The sequence below is a fragment of the Amphiura filiformis genome, chromosome 20 (genome assembly GCF_039555335.1).
Source record: "Amphiura filiformis chromosome 20, Afil_fr2py, whole genome shotgun sequence".
In the NCBI taxonomy this organism is placed as follows: domain Eukaryota; kingdom Metazoa; phylum Echinodermata; class Ophiuroidea; order Amphilepidida; family Amphiuridae; genus Amphiura; species Amphiura filiformis.
In genome coordinates this window covers 49,758,734-49,786,207 of record NC_092647.1, presented here as the reverse complement: position 1 = coordinate 49,786,207, position 27,474 = coordinate 49,758,734, and the positions used below count along the sequence as shown (strand labels likewise).

Here is a 27,474-nt window from a genome sequence, read left to right as displayed (position 1 = left end):
AGCGGTCTAAGACCCTTCTTTAAAAAAAAAATCATATCGCATCGCGCATAGACTCAATCTCGATAGCCTGAGTCTCGCTGGGAGTCTTGCTCTCTCGTGAAAGTCGAAAGTTTGCAAAAAAATATTTCAAGTTTGTAAAAATTATTTGAGTTTGTAGAAAGTTATTTGAGATTGTAAAAAAATTATTAGAGTTTGTAAAAAAAATATTTGAGTTTGTAGAAAATCATTTCAGTTTGCAAAAAATATTTGAGTTTGTGAAAAATTATTTTAAGTTTGCATGTCCCTCATGGTACACCGTAGTTCAGGGACCGTGCTTTTAAAAACCCGCCAGATCGCAATCAGGCCATTGACCTGTGTAGTGGTCATACGTTGCTCGCTCAACCATAACATCATGACTGTCCCTAATAGCTACTCATTAATAATGCGTTGCGTCAGGTCATGGACTCTATTCAATAATTTTAATCCTTTCTTTAAGGTCAATAGATGAAAGGGAGACCTTGAAAAACAGATGCGTGTTTCTAGATAATATTTTATCATCCAAGCTGGTGATCTAGGATATTTCTAGGAGGCGACACTTATTAATTCATACCGCTCACATCTTTCTTCATCCAATGGACTTTGGGGAACTGCTGAGATAATAAGTGGATGTTACAATCTAATCGGCTACAATCGGCATAGTTGATGATATCTGATTCTGATAATTCACTAGTAGCAGCGAAATTACAGGGCTTTGTATCCTCTGGTGCACTATATAAATCTTATATGGATTCATGTTATTTATTTATTTTATAAATATTTCTTGTAAACACAATCTAATGTGGTGCTCACTACATGTAGAAGGCCTGGTCTGCAAATGTTCAGTGCATAAATCTAGTAAAGATAAAGCTTCATATGTTTAGTGTAATCAAATGAAATACCAAAGCTGGATATTATACAATCGTAATGCATTCCTTCTTGTTATGGACGACAAGTATTAACTTTGATATTATTATGGCAATATCCATTCCCTTCTCAATTGATTATGCTTTCTTTTCGAAAAATAAACCATGAGGCCATGATATAAACCTATATTCGGTATGCGGAAACCTTCCACGGTTAGGGCGGCGCTTGCACTCGCATATTCGCTAAACTGGCGCCTCCTTCATTTGCCAACCTTTATCGAGGGGCGTGTTTGAGGTTTTATAGTCATACATGTAGGCCTACCATTTTTCACCCTGATGTGGCAGTCAACGTCAACGCGTTGAAGCAGCTGTTTCGCTCGCGCATCTATGTGGCGTATTAAGCATGTGCATGTGTACACCAGCGCTTTGACCGAACGCTAGTAATTATTTGGCTGTGCCCAATTAAATGCTCACTGTACTGACATCACTACCACATCAGGATGAAAAATCGCATATCGCAAACCAGCCAAATTTGTCATAGGTTTGAATTGTAATAGGAAAACCGTGAATATATGGTCTCAAACTCTGAAACATCTGAGCAGAAACGTGTCCTTTTTACTGGTTTAAAGTGAGTCTGTAGCTGTCGCCATCTTTGGAATATAATACAACATTCTCTGGCCAAACATCGGGTTAAATGTAAGTAAATAGTTCAAATCGTCTAAATTCAATAATATCAAACAGTCACGGACATTAAGTCAAGGCTACATGAGAAGTTTGGGGTAGGTCACGCATTTCCTTGGTATAAAAAACAGCCAAAAATTCCCTCTTTTTATCACAACGCGATTTATTACGAAACAGCATTTTCATAGGGCATACGCTGGTTCTTTCAATTCTAATTTAAAATCTGTTCGTCACATGCAGTCTGATTTGGTATCTATGTTTTCATCAAAGTCATGGGAACTAATGTGGACAGTAGTTTCGTTTAAAAAACGGATACTGTTTAAAATATCAGTATTTACGCGAGCGACATTTTGAGTGTGTAAAATGCATTGAAAATTGTCGGCTAAAGAATGCATAAATTAAAATCGCGAACAGTAATAGCAACAATAACTATCTACATTCCAAGCGAAAACGCTTTTCATAAGCATACCACCTATTTTTGGGCAATCGCTGCAACCGAAATATGAAATTCCAGGCCATCTGTAAAAAAGAGCGTGAGCATATTTTACTATGAACTTGGGACATCAAAACACATGTTTTAATTGGTGTCAGACCTATTTTAATGATACGATAATTATGCCCCAATAATGGCTTTCATTTGAACTATTATTTGTTAAACTGCTATTTTTACTTTTTGAGAAATTAATGAATTTATCGAAAAACTCGACGGAGAGTGTCACCGTAACAGCTACATCCCTTAAGAAAACACATTCAAGTATTTTATTGGTGCAGAGCGCAATACATGTTTATTTTGCACTATGTGGAGCTATTTTGAAGGCTCTTTTGTTAATTATTGTGAAGACTTTCATTCATGATTCCCCTATACCAATTTTTATAACACAGAAATATGAGTATCGTCCATCTCTACACATATTTTTTTGCGGTAGTGTTCTTCTTAATCCAATTTTTTGGCCTCAGAGTTTAACGACAACTTTTTTTGTCAATTTTGAAAACCAATTTTTCGTAAATATTGATGCTATACAATGTCTCATCAATAACTGTAACACTAATGATGTCACAGCTATGTTAATAAATGTAGTTATCTTTTGGCTCAGGTTTTGCTTCTTCAAAAAAGATTTTGTCGGGGTAAATCCCATAAGTAAATCATCATAAGCATGCCGCTCCTGCGCCATGCAAACAATTTTATTAAAAAATTCAAATAGTATCCTCAAGTTAAATCTGAAAATTGAATACCGTTTTACCCAAATCCATCAATAATGTATACGATATTTGACATTTTGATAAAGAGATTATTCTTTTGCAAATAAAAAAAAAGCTTGTAGATACAACAATGGTATTCAGATGTGAAGATAGGAGTTGACATTCCTTTATTGTTTAAGAAAACAGCTACATAATATTATACGAATAGTCTAGCACATAGAAAAAATCATTAAGAATTGCCATATGCATTGACATCATGTCCTTTAACTTTTATATAAATTAATAGAAATGCTTCCTGTTATTGGTCACGTTAGCCCTTGTCTGATGAAGGGGTATTTTAGATGCAACCGCCGGATTTTGTTTAATTTCACCGGAAAACAATCAAACAAACCGCCAAACGACTCTATTATCCGGCTATGCACTTATTTACATTTACACTCATATAAAGGCCCATTCAATTATCCAGGCGAAAGCTCGGAAAAATTAAAATTGCTTATAAATTGCTTAAAAGTGAAAGATAAGTCTTCTTCTTCTTCTTTCTAAATCAAATTCAACTGTTATTATGCTTATATTGAATCCAATAAATTCTGGTTCGAAAGCGTGATAATGAGTGATCATTAAGAAAACACATTCAAGTATTTTATTGGTCCAGAGCGCAATACATGTTTATTTTGCACTATGTGAAGCTATTTTGAAGGTTCTTTTGTTAATTATTGTGAAGACTTTCATTCATGATTCCCTATACCAATTTTTATAACACAGAAATATGAGTATTGTCCATCTCTACACACATATTTTGCGGTAGTGTTCTTCTTAATCCAATTTTTCGGCCTCAGAGTTTAACGACAGCTTTTTTTTGTCAATTTTGAAAACCAATTTTTCGTAAATATTGATGCTATACAATGTCTCATCTATGACTGTTACACTAGTGATGTCACAGCTATGTTAATAAATGTAGTTATCTTTTGGCTCAGGTTTTGCTTCTTCAAAAAAGATTTTGTCGGGGTAAATCCCATAAGTAAATCATCATAAGCATGCCGCTCCTGCGCCATGCAAACAATTTTATTAAAAAATTCAAATAGTATCCTCAAGTTAAATCTGAAAATTGAATACCGTTTTACCCAAATTCATCAATAATGTATACGATATTTGACATTTTGATAAAGAGATTATTCTTTTGCGTTTTTCACAAAAGCTTGTAGATACAACAATGGTATTCAGATGTGAAGATAGGAGTTGACAACCCTTTATTGTTTAAGAAAACAGCTACACTGCAAAAAATATTTTACTCAACATTGAGTTAAAAGGTCACAACTCAACAGTTGAGTAAACAATTACTCAACATTGTATTTATATTTACACTCATTTAAGGGTAGACCAACAAAAAAAATCGATTTTCATTATCCAGATCAATATATTATTGACAAATAACACCTTGATGTTTTGCAAAAGTTCATTCTACAAATCTTATAATTTGCAGACTTGCTTACTTTATTCTTGTTGCGATTTGGTCGTTCACAGCATCTTGTGAATGGTAGTGAGCTTTGGCAAAATTGCACTGATCATTTCATAGCGAGCGTGTAGAAGGATTCAAATATCACAGATATACTTTTGTAGATCCGGTGGTTCTTGAGTTATATTGTAAAGAGGGCTGTAACAACAACACTTTTGTAAAACGTACATAACTAATTAACAACAATAAATTAAGCAAGTTTTCAAAGTATAAGATTTGTAGAATAAACGTTTGCAAAAGTGTTAATTTTTCAATAATATATTGATTTAGACAATGAAAATCGATTTCATGGCTGCTTCGACCAACAATATATAGTATACCCTTAAAGGCCCATTCAGTAATCCCGGCGAAAGTGCAGAAAAATTAAAATTGTTTATAATTTGTTTAAAAGTGAAGGATAAGTCATTCAAATTGCCAGTAAGTATTTTTGAACTGATAAAATTAAATGGTAAAAATGAGGAAAACAGCAGTATTGACTCAAATACATGTGGCAATGTAAAATGTCATTATTTGTAACGTCAATCTGGAGATACTTTTACTTTTATGGTATAAATGGAAAAAGGTGACCCATACCTATACTTTGGAACTACAACCATTGGACGTTTATAGCAAAAACGTCCAAGAGGGTGCTTTGCAACTACCCGATACCCACTCCCCCATCTCCTCCATAGACATGTTACAAAAATATCACAGTTGGATTTATTCCGTTTTCTACAAAGGGCTATCAACAAATCTGAGTCCATAACAAAGAGCTCAATCAAATTCGAAAATGATTAAAAGGAATCACAAAACCTATAACAAGCGTTGATTAAGATGTACCCTGTAAGTTTGGAACCTAAAAAATATTAATTAAAAATTCCGTTACAAAAACTTTATCTCGCAGGTCAAACCAAGGTAACTGAAATTGATTTCACATGACATTATGGTGCTCAGTGATGACGTCAAATGAGTGGCATGATTGCTATATCGATGCAAATGTCTATTGTGATATTGTTTGTATTTTCTTTAGAATACTCCTCTAAGAAAATCACAAGCTAATGAATGTGCACAATATCGAAAGATGAAACATCTTTACAAAACAAAGGACAAGGACAGAAGCTTATTGTTTTAGCAAGAAATCTTTTAAGAAATGCCAATGTCATTAATACATCTACTTGTTAAAAGTATAGTAGTGACGCTACTGTCATGTCAAATGCGTATCATTTGAACATCTTTTGAAGTGGGCGTTTTACCAACAATGCAAGTTTTGTTCAATTCTGAATAGTCCTTTGTTTTGATAAAGTGATTCATCTACACGTCTGTTTTTTCATATGTCTGAGGAAAATTAAATCAGTTTGGATTATTTTACTCGACAACTCTGAAAGTGGTATTCTTTCATTTCAAAATAATATTCCGGAAATTATATTGTCAAAACATTAAAGGCCTACCTTTTCTAAAATAATACAAACTAATAATATTTTATTTAAATGATCCATTGATTATTCCGAAATTATCATTCTATAGTTTCATATGCACGTCAGAGGGGAGTATGACCAAGTGGCGGTGTCACTTAAATCGACCTTTGACACCTTTGCAGCAGCTCAAATGCAGATGTCACCGTGGGTAAACAAAACATCACAACCAATCAAACACTGGCAAAAGCGTGTATTGAATGCGTTGTCCACTGCGTTGTCCAATATGCGTCCATATTGCCAGCAATTATTCATCTGTTGAATATATTTTGATGGTCGCGCTTGATCTGTGTTTTTCATAAAACCTCCGTCTGAAAAGGTCTATGATACTGCTGTCAAGTTGAGGTGGGTGCAGATATACAAAAGAATCTTGAATTGAGGAAATGGATTAAACACATATTTGCCATATTTTGAAAATGTACTGGACATCTTTGACTGTGTCCCACAAACTAAGGACAATTCTTAGCAAATGAAGACCCTAAAGTGAGGCTTAAAGGAGTATTTTGTGATCCTAGCATCCTCTTTTTATGACATTTTCCAGTAGATATCCGCGAAAAAGCTTATTCCCAAAATTTCAGTTGATTCCGATTTTGCGTTTGCGAGTTATGCATGATTATGTGTATTACACTGCTCCATAGACAATGTGTTGTAATTTCGTTCTGGCATACCAGAACGAAATTCAAATTTCACGATATCTTTGCTAAACTAATTCTGCAAGAATTCTTTTGTGCGTAAACATTATGCAGCCAGTGGTTTCAAGTGATATAAAAATCTCTTTTTTTTTAGAAAAGTGGGGTATGATGCTGTGGATCACGAAATGCCCTAAACTTCAATGTCGCTTGGCGCTGCGGAAAGCGGCATGAAGTATCATTCAATGACAAGCCTTGCTTGTGTCTGTTCAGACGATGGTGGACTACATTATTCAATGTGGCAACAGCCAAAAGCGTAAACAAAACAGACAATATGACGGCAACACTGCCTGCACGATGGACGCAATTATTTTTTCCCGGAGCCAAGATCCGTTCTTAGCTCTATTGGCCGGGTGGCCCCATTACAGAAAAAAAATGCACAAAATATATTTCCCAGTGCAATATATACATTTTCACATGAAAATAAATAATTTTAAATTCAAAGAAAAAAGCAGAAGAAAAATTTTTAATCATCGCCGGGGATGGGAATCGATCTCGGGACCCTTTGCGTGGGCGGCGAGATCCGTAACCACTACACCACATAAACTCATTGATACACGTAGAGGAAATTTTCAGTATATATCGTAACATATCGTGCGTTATTCATAAAAAAAAAATCAAAAAAAAAGTACTTACAATGAGGTTCACTGGCGAACCTCAACGGATTTAGACTGATAAAATAGTGCTTAATAACATACGTACAGTTTTGGAATAATTTGAGACATTTTTGTGTTTACGTGTAAAACCAATGACAACGTCAAAATTGAGCCAATCTTGGCCGGCCCCCCCTGTGTCTGTTTGTCTGTACTGCGCGTGCTTCACGCCGCTCAGCGGCAAGCGGGGAGGCACTATGAAACCAGCATAACAGTATCTAATCACGCACAAAAAAGAAATCTATGACGCAGCTTACGTATTTCATAATTCGTTAGTTGAGGTTTAGCAGTAAAGGCAAAGTCACAAAATCAATGGATGATGTCATAATGGGGTGGGATTGCAGCAGCTCAAGGGAGTGTGAGACATGAAGGTTTGTTTTTTTGACACTGCTATGTGACTTTAAGAAATATTTATTGTTAGCATATTGCTGCCATGTATTTAATCTATGCAGCTTGAGTTGGAATGCTTTGCTTTTTATATCAATTAAATTATGACACTATTGATTAGAATTTGTGTTTAGTTTTCTTGTCATAGCCCTGACCCTACCCTTAACACTAAGCCTAATTTTAATACCAATATTCAAATCTCTTACACTTTAATTGGTGAACAACAGCAAACTAAAGGTACCGGATGAACTTTTTAGACGATATCAGTCACGTTACACTTTATATAAATTCCGTAGTCTAACAACATGCCCTACCAGTTGGCGATTTCCACCCATATTCATTATTTTCGATAGTGTCATGAAGTATTGTAAAGAATAATGTAGCATTTCATTGCCCTTTTTCAGCAAGATTGATTATAGGTTAATACCTGCGCATTAGTTATTTGGAGGACATTGTGAAAACCTAAACATTTTGCCTTTGGAACCGAGGAATATCCCGAGGGCGCAGCCCCAAGGATATTCCGATTATCTCGTGATGACGCCCTCTGGCTCAGCCGAGAGGACTAAGTGTATTGGCTCCTCGTCTGCATTCATGAGATATCGCTGGCTGTTGCTGTTTAATTTTCTTCGTATCTTTTTATCTTCCTCTTCTCTAACTTCTCTAGTCTAAATACAGAAGATGTGTCATTAATTGTTACTATAATGTAGCTTACCATTTGATCTTATTGTCAAACACGTCATGATGACAGTGCGATGAGTCGGTACCAGGGTCAAAGGTGATATTTGAAAGTAAGGCAAACCGATCATCTTTTACAGGGCTCAACACAATAAGGTCTTCACTATTCCCCAAAGTTGACACAAGTTATGTGTACAAATGGTCCGTATAGACTTTTATGCAAGACTCTTGAAATTATTCCATGTGATTGTTATGAGTTTCCTGAGGCAGCCATAAAACACTATCGCCTTCACATATCACACAACATGTACTGGTCATTACAACTATTAGAAACATAGTAACAAGCCGTCATCATTCCGTTAGGGAGGCTTTTTCATAGTAAATAATCGGGACATAAAGCTTGATAATCTCTAATTGATAAAATAATACTCTCTGGTTGTCATTCGATCGATGCTGGGAAATGTCAAGGAGATATCACTGGATATTTTATCTTTCTTGATTTTTTTTTCTTGTCTAAACGGAAGCAATAGCTGTTACTTATTACGTTGGTCTTGCAGCACAGCTTTTGTTTTCTTAATTGATATGGTTTGAAAAGCCACTACTTCATAGAACAATGTGTGTTTTGGGTTTGTTTTATTTTTTGGGGGGAGGTGTGTAGCAATAGCAGGTAACTTGATATAGGGGCATAGCTAAGGTTGTTTAGTCTTGCCAGTGTTGAACGATGGTTTAGTGTGTACGGGTACCAAGTTGCTACCTTCAGGCATGCGGGCGTTTCCCGTTTCCTTAAAGGGGCTCTGAGAGATTTCGAGAAACAAAACAATTGAGAAACTTTGCCTTTTTCATAGATTGAATACTCAAAGAGCCTGCCGAGCAGTATAATTATTTACATACAACAATTTGTAATATTTGAAATAAGATAAAATAAGAGACATATTGTATACTTATTGTATTGTTTGTTCATTATTATCATTTGCAGCTTCAGAATGATTTAAAACTTTACATCAATAAGTAACACCTCACTTTATTTGTATGTATTAACAATATGAAATGTGAGTTCCAATTGTTTGTCTGGAAATTTCTCGCAAAACATCAGTATCATTATTATCTTGCGAGTAAGCATTTAACAAAATACATACTTTAAAGTACTTTTCTTAAAGTACCACATACATGTATGAGGTCACTGGCTGATAGTTTGTATAGTCTTGGTCATCGGGGATGTTTCTTTGGAACTACGTTTTAAGTCCTTCATGAATCCTTTAGACTAAAGCACTTAAATCTTATATACTTTTTTGTTTCATTTCAAGCACTAATATTGATATTAGTCTATTGCTACTTGGTACTCTATGGTAATGTTCATGTTTCACCATTCATAGTTGATATTTCTGATGTTCTTGGAGTTATTGGTTGATTTGAAAGACCTTTTTGCCTTTGTAAATGTTTTTAAAACTTAACAAAGGTTCCGTCTTTTGGTACTCAATATCTGGTTTTGCTTAACTTACATTTGCTCAACACTGATGAATAAATCAACACTAAAAATATATCTGTATCTCACGTTTACTGTTTATGATACACTACGTTCACGTAATCTCTATAACTGTCAATTGAAATGCATTTCAAGTCTTCAAATATTTGAAAATCCGCAAAAAAAGTTCAAATACATATTATTGTCGACAAACTCAGGCATTCAGGCCTAAGGCATTTTCAACTATGAGTAAAGCACCTCATTTTCAAGTCGGATAGACATGTTTGTTGTTTTAAAATTACATATCAAACATTGAAAAACAAGTAGACTACAAAGCGAAAGGATTATTTTTACATGTCATGTCCCGGAATGATGTAATTTGGGACATATCAACAATGATGTAAGCGGGAAATTCCTCGTGACATTTCTGTGAAGTCGCTTATTTACTATGACATCATTTTTATTATGCTTGAAAGTGAAAGGAATCAGTGCATTACTTAATGGAGAAATCCAGGGAAATCCTCAGGTACTATGTAATGTGAAATGAAAATGTATGTGAGGAAACTAAATTTGGAATATGATATTAAATGATAATTAAAGTTGTTGTGAGAGCTGGAATTTCAAATAAATATGTTTGAGACAAAGAAGGAATCAAGACAGTCTGTAGTACGTGTGTTTAGCTGTGTAAAAGCAGCTAAGTGCTCTCAAAGTAGAGCATATGGGACCAAATATATTTGAAAATTGAGAGTGCCTCAGCGAAGGAGATGTGGATTACGCCAAAGTACGCAGTTAACCCCAAAAGGTATTTTGTGGGTCAAAACCCACTTTGACTGGACTAATGGGCTATTCTAGGTGAAATCCACACCCCTATATTTTTCCAAAATCTTCCACAGTACAGGGGGAGTATGTTTTTCAAATGTAGTTCATCAGGGTAATCATTTTGAAACCTCATACTCCCCTTATATTATGGCATTACCTATAACTTTCACAGCTGGAGTGATTTTTTCAAATGGTTGCTCAATCGTCTATTCAAAACTCATACACCCTCTGTGGAAGACTTAAGCGAAATCTTCCACAAGGGTAGTGTGGATTTAAAATGGAATAGCCCAATATGGTACGGCAATATCACACAAATGCATACGCACGTGAGAATATCATTACGGAAGCAGCGACCTGCGTGAGATATTTCACGTGTAAGAAATGTGTCTGTATCCATAACGAATACTTAACTTAAGTGTGAAAGTTAATGTTAGTATAAGGATTTTCAATGAAGTTAGTATTATACTTGAGTACAATTCTTTACGCTCACGGTTTGCTCTGATAAATTACAAAGTGGGCGTGTAGAGCCGGATATTCTACTAACTTCTAAATAATATGTGTTATCTGGGTTTAATTGCAAAGGATGGAATTAAATGAGCATTAAAATGTTCATTTAATACATTTGGTTGGACGGCTGCTTTTCTTCATTACATTTCAAGGAATGTGTGAAGTTAATGAAGTCATTCAATGTTTTAGAGGATTGTGATTAAAACTTTTGCGTGATTCGAGGGATCTTTTCTAAAAGCCGATTGCAGCCATGGTATAAATGGAAATTGGTATCTAAGGCTGAAGTTCGTGAGTAGTGCAAAGCTGACTTACTATGGCCACAATCGATTATATGACTTCCCGTACATGGCTTTGCCAATGAAATGCTGCTGGCCGTCGAAAGTATCACGAGACGGCGTTGCTCATTGGTTGAATCTCAATCTCAATTCGCAGCGACCAGAGCAAAATATACCCAAGTGTCGCATCTGTTGCCTCAGGCGTCTTCTTCATTGACACGTATGCACTTAATCTTTTAAAAAGCTGGTAACAATATTACGTAATCAAAATGTACTCTAATGTGCCCCAGTGTACCCCTATCGTATAACATTATTCCATCCGACTATAGAGTTGGGCAAAAGCATTTACAATAAAAGCTATATGTTAGCCTTCATGCAGTCTGGTGGGAACAATTGCTAAATACAATCTGATTTCCGCTGGCTACACCTGGTATACGATATAATGCGACGTTAAGTATTGACTTTTAAGGGTCTTCGGAACATCATATCAATATGAAATGCTAGGGTTCCGCAGGTTGACACAGAATGATTAGTTTTGATGGATTGTGATTCATGTTCAAGAGGTTACATAATGTTGTCCATGTGTATAATTTCTCCTAAAGAAAACTAAACGTAATTACTTCACATCACAATTCAAAACAGAATAATTATTTGATCTTATAGCATGATTCACTGATGACATCCAAACTCCTGAGCATTAAAATAAACATGGATTCATCATGCTAAAATATCCTGCCGTATTCCTACGGCATACTGTTTGTGCTACATTCAAGTTAACCCAGTATGTCAATGATCGGTACAGTTGGATACTCAATAATATGCGGAAGCTAAATCAAGATAAGGCATAATTTGTTGTTGTTTCCTCTGTTATGTTTCTCACTGCAGATCCCTTCGACATCTTCTTTTTGGTCAACAGTTAACACTCCGTCAATGCCAATGTCAATGCCAATACTGATTACATTACCAATTTGTCCCATTCTTTCCATTGGTATTTGGCAGTATTATTATGTCTCGTATCCGGCAATGTCTGGATAATAAAACCATGCCACAACTTTGTCCGTAGACTAGATAACAACAATATCACCCGGATTCAGACAAATGATATAAATCTGCTCGATCTATTTCAGACAACCAAAACAAACGCACACGTCTTTCCCATTCCAGTATCTTCATTCGTTGGCCGTTTGTTTAAACGGTCGCTCCATGCGGAGACACACTTTGATCCAGATGGGACCAGGTTCAAACTAAATGCTCAATCCTGGCTAAAACGTCTATAATTGTGACGTGTCATGTCAAAAGGAGACACTTTCGGGCAGGTTATCAATTTTAAGATTTTTACATATCTTAATTATAGAGATATTTTGCTCTACAATCCCGTTTTCCCAAATGAAATCGGATATTCGTAAGGGAAGATATTGAGTTTGTAAGTTATGGTATTATAAAATTGGAAATTGAGATATCGACCTTTACAAATATTATTGACAATGTTGAGAGTAGGAATTACCTTGAAAAATGTCTCAAAAACTATAAGATGCCAGTTATATTCCGGTCTGAAACTATCAAACAATATTTTTAACATTAATAACATCACAAATTCGCAACAAACTCAAATTGTGAAAAAATCATCCCGGGCAGATTTTTGGCCATATCTCCATTTACGATCCTGCCCAAAAGTGTCTCCTTTTGATATGACACGTCATATATAAGCATGCTGGCCTATTTTTAGGTTCTCAAGACTGTCTCGACTCCTCGGTGACAGAAGTGGGTAAGTGCAAGACACTGTGTGTAAATTGTCAAATGTTCACAGGGCAGCTATTGCACTTACCCACTTCTGGCACTGAGCAGTCGATATTTTCTGGTGACCGGGCCTTCACTATTGCTGCTCTTTGGAATAGCAGTCGATATTTTCTGGTGACCGGGCCTTCACTATTGCTGCTCTTTGGAATAAACTACCCGATTAATAAATCATGAATCTCGGTAAAGCAGGACATCATCACCAATTTCATGTATTTCACGCTTTTAACTCACTTCTTCTCCAGGTTGTAGTTTATCCCTTTCTCTTTTCTCTGCTGCTCTTTTTCCTTATGTGGTTGCGCCTTGCCTACTTTATAAATGCCTGTGATGTTTAAGTTTAATAACCAACATATTGTTAATTTTATTTTATAGTTTGTATCCAAATGATAGTGCATTCTGGAGCACAGCATCATATTGTTTATCCACCAGCACAAGTAGTGTGACCCTCTCTTGTCGAGATGAAAGTTACATCATCCGGCTGATTCGTTTTGTTTTGGAAGCAATTTCTTAAGATATTGTTTAGCTAAGTTGTGAGGTATCTAAGAAACAGAAATCTGTAGTTCATAGTTCATAGTTCATAGTTTTTTACTCTTGGTGGTAACATATAAAGGAAGATGATCATTAGAGAGGATCACCGTTTTGGTGAAAGTATTTCTGCCCGCTTTATCTATCGTCATTAACATAATGAAATGATATCAATATTTTGCATTTATAGGCTTTGTTGTTAGTGTCAAAATCGCTGCTGTGTTATATACGATGCATACTGTAAAAAAAATTATCCATTTTCTGACTGAACTCTTGACATAAACTGAACAAGTTTTATACTCTGTCCATCAGAATAAAATACTCCATCTGCCATGCTATGATTGGGCCTACTCAAATGCCCCACCAAATGCAAATGAATCTTGTGTTGTAAACTACTTGCTCACAAGTACGCAAGTTGTGACATTAAATTCACATGGGTATAGAGGGTACATAGATTATGGCATGAAAAGGATATTTATATTTGTTAACAAGAACTTAGATTATTGTCAAAAATCTATATTTTTGGGGACACTCGGTATTTTTTGCGTCATCATAGTCGTTTCATTTGAAGGAATTTCACGCAAGATATAAAAAGGAATTATTTTTGTAACCTATGTACTCATGTTCGTTGAGAGTACGCTGAACAAGCACATCTCGTGTTGTAACTATACCCATAATTTAATACTTGTGATCAAGGTTATCTCATAATGCTATCGCTCGGTGTGTTTTTAAACACACTGAAAACAATTTAGTCTTCGTCTAAATGATAAAAGTTGATATTCAATATATTACTAATGCTAAATGCGATCAATTTTCAAACGTTCTTATATTTCCTTTAAGTATTTCAACGATAAAATACATAATACATTACATGGTTATTGTACAAGGTGTCCCATAAAAAGGTTACATGTAGAAATGAGTCACATTTTGTGATGGTACAACAAAACGATGTTATTTTTTCTGATTCATCCTTCTTGCAATTCATCCTTCTAAATTCCAGCTCCGTATCTTAAAGGCAACTTAACTTATGAGCAGGGTCCATCAATTTTCCTTTCTCCGCGCAATTTCATTTTCTCCGCGAAATTCACGTTTTTCCGCCCAATTCACTATGAAATGTGAACAAAAATTGTCTTTTATTTGTCTGTATTGAAATATCAGCCTTGTTTGAAGCGTCACAGTAATATAACGATAGATTAACAAACACACGAATGTAACCATTTGCTAATTTGTCTCGTACTAGTGTTGCTTACTTTGGCGTATTGGCGGTACTTCTCTAATTCTGTGGGATGTACGTATAGTAGGGGTGAAAATTGTGTGATTTAGTGACCATGTCACGATAAATATGATTTTAAAGTGTGTGTTTTTTTTGTACTTCGAAGCATGTAAAAGTATGAAATGGTCAAATGGTGGGCAACTCCAGATAGAGGGCGCTGTTCAAAATGGCCACCAAAATGCTTAAAATGGTCCAAAATTGCCACAAATTGTGTGATTTAGATATCGTAATGCTAAAAATACATATACCCTACATGACACGGTATATAATTTCATATTTTGACATGTTTTTTTTCTTCCTGTATTTTATATGTATGTTTTATGTATAAAAGTTCCGCGCAATCTCCGCGCAATTGGCTGTTTTTTTACGCGCAATTGGCTATTTGTTTATGAGCGCAAAATGATAGTGGTGTCATGCGTGACTTACCATCAAGATATGGCATAACAACGGTTGAACACAAGCACATATTTGGTTTTTTTGCTTTTATTACTTTTTATTTTCATTTTATTTTTTGTGGTTCAACTTGCTGCACGAAAGAAACATATTGAACAATTAAATATTGACCACTGAAAATAAACCAGCTTTACAGTTTACACTCTTGGTTGTAGCAAATAAAGAAAGATAGTCATTAGAGAAGAACACATTTTTGATGAAGGCGTTTCTGCATGCTTTCTCTCTTGTCTACAAGACAATTCGTTATGTAATGATATTGATTTAAAGTATTAATATTATGTCCACGTTAACCCTAAAACCCTTCGCCAGTTATATGCATCAATGTGATTGTGCACTAATTTTAATACAATAATTTTAAAAAAGAACATTATACGACTTTCAGGTGATGCGCAAGTGTTTCACTTGTCTTTCTTGTTTAAACATTCAATCAATCATTATAAAATATTGAAAGCAACATGTTTTCACTTACACACAAAAGGTCACGCTTTTTGGCCTTTTACATTGAAGTATGTGTCTTTCAATATACATTTCAAAACTTTTGTCTGCTTGTTTGTTTGTTTGTTTGTGTGTTTATCGTGGTGTTTTTTGTTTATTTAAACTGTCGTTCTTCGTGGAGACAAACCTGGGTCCTGATGAGACAAGCTCAACCAAAATGCTCAAGCCAGGTATACATAATGGTGACATATTAAAAAAGAAACATGATAAAGAACATGTAATGACCCAAGGCAAAAATCACCTTCTCCCAGTTCTCACACGAATGCACAACAATAACACACTATTTGATTAAGTTCACAATATCTGAATGTTTAATGAAAAGTAAAATATGATTGATAAGGATTTTTCACATGAACAATAAATGCATACAGTATAATGACACTAATAATAATTGAAGATCTGAGCGCAAGAAGACCGTAAGTCCACTTGGCCCCTCAACATGTATACACTAAAGTTGCGTATGGTTTCGTATAGTTTGGTAATGTTTTATACATGTTCAGGGGTCAAAACAAATCTTTCACAACCTTTCATGATGTTTTCACTCTAGAACATGTGTTAAACATTATAAAACCCTAAGAAACTATACGAAATTTTAGTGTATACATGTTGAGGGGCCAAGTGCGCTCAGGTCTTCAATTACTTATTATCCGGCAGTCTTCTTCTTGTTGATTACACAGTTCTGTTGCACTCAGTGTTCCGGATGACTGATGTATATCCCGTTTCACTTGTCCTGCGAAGATCTCTGTTCTGCAAAGTCCATCGTTGACTTATTTATATATCATTGGGTATAAAATACTTGCGTATAAAATCCTTTTACATACTATCCAATCACCAATCACTCATTTGCTCCAGCAAACAAGCTTCTGCACTGATCTACTTTCAAAGTATACATTGCTTTGCAAGTTCATATTTAAATGGTAATATTTAGTTTTAAAAGTGCACATTGCTTTACAAGTTGATTCTTCCGATGGAATATGTACATTGTTTAACAAGTTGATTCACAGAACGGTAAATTATGGTTCGCAACGTGTGCATTACTTTGCAAAAGTTGATTTTCAGAGTAGTAATCTTTAGTTTGGAAAGTATACATTGCTTTGCGAGTTGATTCTTAGAATAGTAATCTTAGTTTGGAAGGTACATATTTCTTTGTAAGTTGATTTTTAAATGGTATGTTTTAGTTTTAAAAGTGCACATTACTCTGCAAATTGATTCTCCCGATGGAATTGTTTAACAAGTTGATTCACAGAACAGTAATCTTAGTTTGGAAGGTATACATTGCTTTGCAAGTTCATTTTTAAATGTTAACTTTTATTTTTAAAAGTATACATTTCTTCGCAAGTTGATTCTTAGGAAGGCCAGTGTACATTTTTTAACAAGTAGATTCATAGAACGGTAATCTTTAGTTTGCAAAGTGTGCATTGCTTTGTAAAAAGTGATTCTCAGAATAGTAATCATTCATTTGGAAAGTATACATTACTTTGCAAGTTGATTCTTAAAAGGTAATTTTTAGGTTTAAAAGTGCACATTGCATCTTGCAAGTTGATTCTCAGGATGGAAAATGTAGATTGTTTAACAGGTTGATTATCAGAACGATAATCTTTAGTTTGCAACGTTTGCATTGCTTTGCAAAAGTTGATTCGCAGAATAGTGATCTTTAGTTTGGAAAGTATACATTGCTTTGCAAGTTGATTCTTAGAATAGTAATGCTTCATTTGGAAAGTATACATTGCTTTGCAAGTTGATTCTTAGAATTGCAATCTTAGTTTGGAAAGTATACATTACTTTTAATTTTAAAATTGTACATTTCTTTGCAAGTTGATTCTCATGATGGAAAATGTATAGTAATGTAGTAATCTTTAGTTTGGAAAGTATACATTGCTTTGCGAGTTGATTCTTAGAATAGTAATCTTAGTTTGGAAGGTACATATTGCTTTGTAAGTTATGTAATGGTATGTTTTAGTTTTAAAAGTGCGCATTACTCTGCAAATTGATTCTTCCGATGGAATTGTTTAACAAGTTGATTCACAGAACAGTAATCTTAGTTTGGAAGGTATACATTGCTTTGCAAGTTCATTTTTAAATGTTAACTTTTATTTTTAAAAGTATACATTTCTTCGCAATTCGTTGATTCTTAGGAAGGCCAATGTACATTTTTTAACAAGTAGATTCAGTAATCTTTAGAACGGTAATCTTTAGTTTGCAAAGTGTGCATTGCTTTGTAAAAAGTGATTTTCAGAATAGTAATCATTCATTTGGAAAGTATACATTACTTTGCAAGTTGATTCTTAAAAGGTAATTTTTAGGTTTCAAAGTGCACATTGCTTTACAAGTTGATTCTCAGGATGGAAAATGTACATTGTTTAGCAGGTTGATTATCAGAACGATAATCTTTAGTTTGCAACGTGTGCATTGCTTTGCAAAAGTTGATTCTCAGAATAGTGATCTTTAGTTTGGAAAGTATACATTGCTTTGCAAGTTGATTCTTAGAATTGCAATCTTAGTTTGGAAAGTATACATTACTTTTAGTTTTAAAATTGTACATTTCTTTGCAAGTTGATTCTCAGGATGGAAAATGTACATTGTTTAACAAGTAGATTCATAGAACGGTAATCTTTAGTTTGCAAAGTGTGCATTGCTTTGCAAAAACTGATTCTCAGAATAGTAATCCTTACTTTGGAACGTATACATTGCTTTGCAAGTTCATTTCTAAATGGTAATTTTTAGTTTTAAAGTGCACATTGCTTTGCAAGTTCATTTTTAAATGTTAACTTTTATTTTTTAAAGTATACATTTCTTCGCAAGTTGATTCTTAGGAAGGCCAATGTACATTTTTAACAAGTAGATTCATAGAACGGTAATCTTTAGTTTGCAAAGTATGCATTGCTTTGCAAAAACTGATTCTCAGAATAGTAATCCTTCATTTGGAAAGTATACATTGCTTTGCAAGTTCATATTTAAATGGTAATTTTTAGTTTTAAAGTGCACATTACTTTGCAAGTTGATTCTTACGATGGAAAATTACATTGATTCACAGAATGGTAATTTGCTTTAAAAGTTTATTTTTAGAATAGTAATCTTAGTTTGGAAAGTATGCATTGCTTTGCAAGTTCATTCTTAGAATAGTAATCCTTCATTTGAAAAGTATACATTGCTTTGCAAGTTTATTTTTAAATGGTTAATTCTTACGATGGAAAATGTACATTGATTCACAGAATGGTAATTTTTAGATTGCAACGTGTGCATTGCTTTGGAGAATTTGATGCTCATAATAGTAATCCTTAGTAACAAGTTGCTTCTTTTTAAATGGTATTGTTTTAGGTTTAAGAGTGTACATTGCTTTCCAAAGTTGATTCTCAGGATGGAAAATGTACATTGTTTTGCACGTTGATTCTCAAAACGGTAATCTTTAGTTAGGACATTGTACTTTGCCCTGCAAGTTCATTCTTAGAATGGTAATCCTTATTGCGTTGAAGTTCGTTCTTTGAATAATAATCTTTAGTTTGATAAGTGGACATTACATTGCAAGTTGATTTGGACAATTGTAATCCTTAATTTAGAAAGTGTATACTGGCGTTTCAAGTTGATTCTATAGATGGTAATCTTTAGAAAGTGTACATTGCTGTACACGTTAACTCTCAGAATGCTGATCCCTAGCTTGGAAATTGTGAATTGATTTGTATATTGATTTTAATAATAGTAGCTTGGAGAGACTTAACACAGTGTATGAACGTTTCTTTATACCGCTAAAAGAACAGAGGATTATTTGTATTAACCACTGAATGAGTAAAATCCTAGGTTAGAGAAGATATGAAACAAACGCGTCAGAGTTTCTGTTAAAACAATAATTATAAATTGGTTAAAATTATCATCTTATTTTGAAATGTGTATATTGAATTATTGTTATTATTACTATTATCTTCCATTGTGCATATATTGTGCATATATTATATAATTATATAATTATCAATTGGTTGGTTTTCAGTTAAATTAGCGTCTTTTAGTTTGGTTTTAGTTGTTTGGCATAATTTACCACATACGGAGAGAGGAAATAAGAATATAAGGATATATATTTCATGTATTTAACAAAATAGCTATTTTCGCAGGAATTGCAAAGTAAGTTTCTTCTATGATGCAATTTTATCAGTTTCGCCGTCGAGCAATGATTAAAGGAGGAAAAATATTTCCTCCTTTAATCATTGTTCGACGGTGAAATTGATAAAATTGCATCATAGTTTAGCTTATTCCAGTCGAAGAAAGCCACTGTTTTCATGTCATTTTCTTCAATACGTAGCGTAACGTCTTAGTACCAAAATGACAATACTCGAGCTACATTGTGTTACATCATTGTCCAGTCAATATACCTACACAACTGCTTACTTAAAACAAACATTCATTTCAAAATACAAACACGGTACTTTGAATAACCGCTATACACTTGGTGTCGTTTGTAAAGATCTATCTAATAAAACTCTTATATTAAAATATCAACGTCATACTACTGATTTGCATATTCATAAGCTTTGGCATGGCAGTGCACCATAATGGTTTGGTTGCAACTGCACTGTCAGCATTACAAGTGATCGTTAAATTGGACCGCATCGTCTATCGTAAATGTGAAGCGAGCGAATGGCAAAGCGACTCAACACAGTGTGGGAACTTTTCTGTATAAAGCTGAACGTATCGGAATTTGTGTGAAAACTAACAGCGGCATAACAATAATTATCAATTGGTTGGTTTTCAGTTAAAATAGCGTCTTTTTAGTTCGGTTTTATTTAGTTGTTTGACATAATTTACCACATACGGAGAGAGGAAATAAGAATATAAGGAGAAAGAAGATTAGTTGGAAGGAGAAGCCAAAGTTGGATATGAGAAACAATTTTATCGTGGACGCAATGCTCTTTGTCGTCCTTCTATTGTTAGTTCTGGACATTACGCAAATAGGTAAGGACATTGTTTGTTTCGGTATCATTAACTTTTTGAATTAAAATTTCATCGGCATAATGATTGTTTGATATAGTCGCAACTGTTTTGCGATTACATTCAAGTCACAAAGGCTACTGTTGTTTTATATGTCATCGACGAGACTGAAATGACTGGTATTTGGTAGAAATAAAACAGGTTACGATTTTATATTTTGTTAAGGTTTCGACAACTCATAGCCATTTAATAATTATGAGCTATGAGATCACACGTTATATAGATTTACTTTTATAAATATTTGGTAAAAACATTTAACTGATCAGGAATTCCACGTATGTTTCGTGACTCACGCTTATTAGAGTTATTTTGCTGTTGCATATGCATTACCTTAAACTAAGGACTTAAGATGTCAAATGAATAATTGTCTTGTTTTTATTTTTCCAAGGAGCATCAACATTATGTGATAGCTGCCAAGGAGAAGAGTGTACAGAGTGCCTACAAAGTAAGTACAAATAACTGAATTTTAATTGAAATTCTTCTTGAATTAATCCTTCAATTACCACCCAAAGAATTTAATTGCTTGTCAGAAACATCACGAACTTCACAATCGCCAAATCCATTGGACTCAGCATTTAATGGATGCGACTTAAGTTGTTGGAAGTGCTCTTATGGCTTGAATCATCCATAAGTGGATGAATTATTCATTATATTGTAGAAGTTATAACAACTTATCAGCTGTTATTGCAGTATTCGTTGAAAAGTTCAAATGTGTCTATTACACATTACGATATGTATATGACGTTCTAGCACAAATCGTAGAAATTCAGAAATCTATATTTTTAAACATTTATTTAAACATTTAAACATACATATAATATTTTTAACACTCTTATACCTTATACACAATAAAACAAACAACTATTTAAAACGGTGAATTTGGGATATAAGGAAGATATAAAATATTAAAGATGTCATGTTAAAGATCAAAACAGCAAGATATAAAGCTGGCGCGTAGTAATGCATTCCAACATACAATACTTCGTTAGGTTCGGAATGAGTTTCCTGTAATAAATGAAGAAAGATGTATTTCACAATGATCAAGTCACTCATAAAGCTAAGCTCCGTTATGTACCACATTGGGAGTCGGTAACTTAACTACTAAAAATGTATAAAGACAACTAAACTTTTAAAAACCGAGAGCGCGAAACAAACTCATGTTAATTCTGCAATATTTGATGCCTCATTTGTCTGCATAAATCAAAACTTAGAAGCTATGGTGACTCATTTAATGAAAAAGATGCATTTTCAAAAGTTGCACTAAAAGCTGCTCTTGAGTCAGTGTACCATTACATTCTCTACATGACTGGTCAAGGATGACCTGTGGTGACTAGTGATGACCAGGCACTCTAGCAACAATAACAACATTTTCAAATGGGTTATGTGCAACTTTTGAATAGGAATCTTTTTCAATCAAATGGTCCCCATGGCAACAAATTTCGGGCTATTAAGACAAATGAAGCTCAAAATTTGCAAAACAAAAAAGGGTGTCCTTTTGCTATTTCAGGTTCGGAATGAGTTTTTGATTTTTTAAATTTGATGCATAGATTTTGAGTTATTATCTCATAGTTAAGGGGGTAATTACTTTTTGGTAGATGTTTATATATATGCTATGTTACTTGTGACAATAGAAATATCTAGTCTGAGACCGGAAGTGACCTCCTAATAACCTTTGACCTCCAAATCTGTTAATTTGACTCTAAACCTGTTAAGATACACTAAAGCTATGTTATTTGTGACAGAGAAGGTGTTTTGATGGTATTTGATCCTATAAATGGAACAGAAGTGACGCTGTAATGACCTTTGGCCTCAAAACTGTGAACTCCCTATAGACACTGGTTATAATCAATGCATTTGTGCAAGTGGCGTCACTGTGCTATATTACTTGTGGCAGAAGAGGAAAGTTTGATCCCTGTATAACACTCGTGTGAACTGTGACCTGACGAGGATCGTGTGGTCATGGTCAGTCATGGTTATGATCAAATGTGGTCAAAATAGGTCAAAGTATGTCAGCGCTAGGTCAAGTTTTAGTGATTTACAGAAATTGGAGAGAAAATATCGTAACTTCATCAACGATTGTTTAAAGAAGAAATGGGTGCGAAAAGAGACGGGACGACTAAAACGAATCGGAACGTCTTATAATTTAGTTCTGCGCTAGTTACTCCCAACAAAATTCAGACATTATTTTGTAGCGTACGAAAGCCCGTATTTTGCGTTTAACATCAGTGATATTTTAGGCCTGAATTATTCATCATTTAGATGGTATGAACAAAACTTAGAAAGAAGCCTCATCCCCATGGTGCTATTGGCTATTCTATGAGCCACTAAGATACACATATCCAAACCACTGAAGCAATTAGCTAAAATTTGGAATCAGATTGATTTGGTGATAAAGGGTTCAAGGCCAATAATATTTGTATAATCCCTACTTAAACACACACGAAGGTGTTCCATGGGAATGAATGTGTCACTCCTCCACGCGAGAGCTTTACTATTAGAAACGGTTTGTGTGATTCCATTGGGTACAAAGAAAACAAATAACTCCCCTTAAAATTACAAAAACATTCCTTTGCATAACTTGACAACATTTTGATTTGAAAAATTTTAAAAAAATCTCAAAATCATTTTCCTATGGTCAAAAATAATCACATTTTTCAAAAATGATGCTTTCAGATAAAGTTGCACTTTTCATTATCCTATACATGTAATGTAATGTAATGTACACAAACGTTCTCGATATCAACGTGATCAATGTTTTTATTGATTTAATTTTTTGTTTGTTTTCTTTAGTTTTATGTGTCCGATAACTCAGTATAAAACAATGATTTATTGACATGATTTTGGACATGAATAGGGTTATTATTCAGCAGGTGTTTAAAAAATGGTAAAATTGCTATAGGTGGAGAAATAAGGTTTTGTAGTGTGGTGCTTACGGCTTTTGTTGCCAAGAAGTGATGAATTTTAATTGTAAATGGTAGGCTGAAACAGTTGGAACTACCTAGAGCGAGGGTTCTCTTGAATAGAGGCGCAAGTGAAATACGAAATGGCCATCAGAGATCGGTTGAATTAAGAGATTGGATGCAGGCTTCTCTTAACTCTTGTGGCCACATTATGATTGTTACGCCTTTATCCAAGAAATCCACACTTTAGTTCAAGATGCAAGATGCTTCTACCTACCCATTTACAGGTTAAAGGTTCACCCTTTTGTTCAAATGTATGCATGGGGACCAGATTTTCCATCCCTAGTGATTTTATTATTTTGCTGATTAAAAACTTCAAAGAAATCCTCATTTGTGTCAAAATTAATTTTAACGAATCATTGCGTTGTACTGCATGATGGTTACATGGGTAACTGAGGGATCAGAAACAGAAATGTTAAGGAAAAAAACCCAATTAAATCAATCATAGCATTGATATCGAGAACATTTTGTACATTAAATGTATGGCATGTTGAAAAGTGGAACTTTTTCTGAAAGCATCATTTTTGGAAAATGACCAAACAAATTGTTTTTGGAAATCGGGTAACTTTGGGAGCGTAGCAAACGATTCTTCTATTCACAGCTTTTTGAACTTCTCAAATCAACAAAATGTAGGTCAAGTTATGCAAAGACATGTTTTGTAATTTTAAGGGGGTATTTCTTCTGACCCCTGTATGTCTTACTGTAAAACACCATATGAAAAATACCGACCACCTAGCTACTTTTTAAAAGCATGAATCGAAAATAGCTTTTTCTCTCTGTACCCCAATGGAATCACACAAACCGTTTCTAATAGTAAAGCTCTCGCGTGGAGGAGTGACACATTCATTCCCCTGGAACACGTTCGTGTGTGTTTAAGTAGGGATTATACAAATATTATTGGCCTTATCTTTGCATTTTGTATTTACTCAGGCTACATTAAAACAAAAGTCATTCTGGCCAGCGATCTGGGCTAGATAATTGCATCGGAAGTGGCAAATAGCATAACCAATTTGGTCCAATATAGGATGCTATATACACCCAATGAATTATCTCTTATAATGATGAAGTTTAAACAGAATCCCATTACATCAAAGTACGTGTTTATTTTGGCATTCTGTTCTATATACAGGGTGGTTTTTAAAAAAAAAGTACACCCACTTTTGACAACAGTTTTACGTAGTTCCCAAAATTATTTTTAACTGCTGTTATTGAAATAATAATAATAAAGAATATAGATCTTTAAGCATAAGCCTGGACACATCTAAGGAAAAGAGTTTGTTGTGGTCATTTGAATAAAAATGATGAAAATCTACTTTGTCCACTCTATTTAAATAAAGTTGCTTCTTACAAAAGAAACACATCAAGCACAACAAACTCACATGTGAGTTAAAACCTAATCTTAACACATGTTACCATTACGGATAATTATAAAAGGGAGCTTCATGTTAAAGTTAATTGTACATAACATATCATAATGCATAAAAAGTGGCGTAGCCCCCGGTAAAATCTCAGAAAAGAGAGAGGAAAAAAACGAGTACAAATCAAATTAGTGATTTGGTGTTGTACGACCCGCAAATTGATAGACACATTTGCTAACATGAAAAAAAAGAGAGACATACTTTTCACATAAAAGAAACTGGTATTTCTTACTGTATCACTCCGGGTTCCCACCATTTTGGGAAACAAAATTTCATGAGTTTTTCATGATATTTCCAGGTGAAATTTCAAAAATTCTATGAGAAATTTTTTCAAATTTTCCATGATAATTTGCTGATTTTCCAAATTCCACGTATTTCCAGGTTTGGAAAAGTCAAATCGATTTTGCAGGATTTTCCAGGCGAATGGGAAACCTGTACAGTATTATCATTATTAATATTATAATAGAAAACAAGTCAACTTAAATTACAAATTCTCATATCAAGGCACTACTCCTACAAAAGTATTTCTTACTGTGCTCAAAAGACCTAAACCAGCTGTAATTTCTGTGTTATCAAGAAGACAATAAATTAGTGTAAAAAGTTCAATGTCTTATGGCTTCATGACTGAAAAAGGACTTTATTTTATTTTTTTTACACGCGCATTTTGTCAAAAAATAAGTTCAACATTTATGATAGTTTTGGAGGTTCTAAAACGCCGTTAAAACCCACCCAGGAGCTAATAGGAGGGCTTCGCCGCCTCGACACCCGCAAGGGGCTTCGCCCCTGGACCCCATCAGTGATGGATCTTGTCCCCCCCCTGACAGAGTAGTGCAGCTACGCCACTGTGCATAAATAACATATCCGTTATCCTTTCAATTGTGCCCTGCATTATCAAACCACATCAAACTTGCATTTTTGCATTTCATGCCTGATTGTAAAATGGTGTGGTAATTCTGTGTGTGAGAGGGGTTTTCTTGATAGGGCAAACAATTTTAAAAAGGTAGCTATAGGAATGTTCAATGAACAAGGATAAATGATATATCAAAATAATTTTGGAAAGTACGTAAAACTGTTGTCGAACGTGTGTGTAAAATTTTGAACCACCCTGTACATTATAATGTTGCTGAGGCAATGATCACGTTATTTGTAATTTGTAGTTTGACGATTTCATGAGAGTTTCGTATATGGAAAATGGTAATTAATCGCTGGAATTTTAGAAGCATGTGATAACGAGAGATCCTGATAATTTGTCATTGGTTGTAGCAAAAATATTGCTATAAAGCTGTGAGAGTGAGAAAGTGCCGTGATGAGCACGAACTGAATTATCCTTGTAATTGCAACAGATATTGAGTTCCTCTTTGATTCATGTAAAACATCCCATGGGCGGTGCTTTTATAACCCAAAAATCCTTTTTGGAAACATATCTTGCGCTCATTGACGTATATAAAACATAATCGAACACACACCCGGTACACTTTACTGCCGACACATCAACCAACACCACAACCAGTACCACAATAACCACAACCACAACCACCATTACTACCACCTCACCGCCGAAACCGCCACCCCATCACAAACGTCAAAACCAACACTACAAAATACCCAAACCAATAATATTGCCTCAGCCCATGCGGCTCATGCACGATCAATTTGATTGATCAATCAAAGACCCTAGATACAAGAGTGGGCACAAAATCTACTATTCCGTACTGTACACATGAACATTAATAGTACACAATGGTCAATTTTGTATCCACTCCTACCTCTAGGGTCCCCAATATTGATCAATAAAATTGATCGTGTATGAGCCGCATATTGAATGTGGCCATGCAATTATTTGAATTTATTTACAAATAGCCAAATAGATCAACAATCAGTTCAACTCCAAAAAAATCTTAATTTACACTCTCTATGTTGAGGATTCGAGTCATATCTACCATACGGGGTGTATGGATTTCTACCACAATAGCCCATTGAGATTTTGAATTATGGATCATCGTACACGTGTCTGAAACATTTATTTTTCAAACGTTTAAGACATTAATGAATAAGAACCTCGTTTCTGTGTCAGGTTGTCAAAAACACATTATTGACCTGTTACATACTTATGTCGCTATCCGTGAGCGAATGTGATCTGACAAATGAGCTGGATCGGTTAATGTTTCTTCTTTTAAGAACTACTCGTTTCTCCGCTGAAAACTTAATTGTTTGAATCTAGCACAGGATATATATATATATTGCTTTGATCAGCATTATGTTGGTCAAGCTAATGACGGTCGGTCAGTCTTCTGTATGTTTAAAGCGGTGATAGGAAAGTCTGAAATTAAAGGAAATAAATCATCCGAAGGTCCGTAATTTGATGGATAATCGTAATTCGATGATG

At 34.5% G+C, this 27,474-nt stretch overlaps 1 protein-coding gene across 3 annotated transcripts in view; it reads left to right on the top strand.

Moving 5' to 3' along the window:
• LOC140141926 (uncharacterized) overlaps positions 1-27,474 on the top strand; it is a 292,894-nt gene that overhangs the window by 141,939 nt on the left and 123,481 nt on the right. The window contains exons 1-2 of one of the 3 annotated variants that reach the window (XM_072163808.1): positions 20,285-20,674; positions 21,099-21,155. The exons of 1 other annotated variant lie outside the window; for it this stretch is intronic. In XM_072163808.1, coding sequence (XP_072019909.1) covers positions 20,599-20,674; positions 21,099-21,155 — 133 coding nt within the window. In that variant the 5' untranslated portion in view covers positions 20,285-20,598. Of the gene's footprint in view, positions 1-20,284; positions 20,675-21,098; positions 21,156-27,474 lie in introns of those variants that run through there. One more of the 3 variants, XM_072163810.1, reaches the window with a different exon arrangement.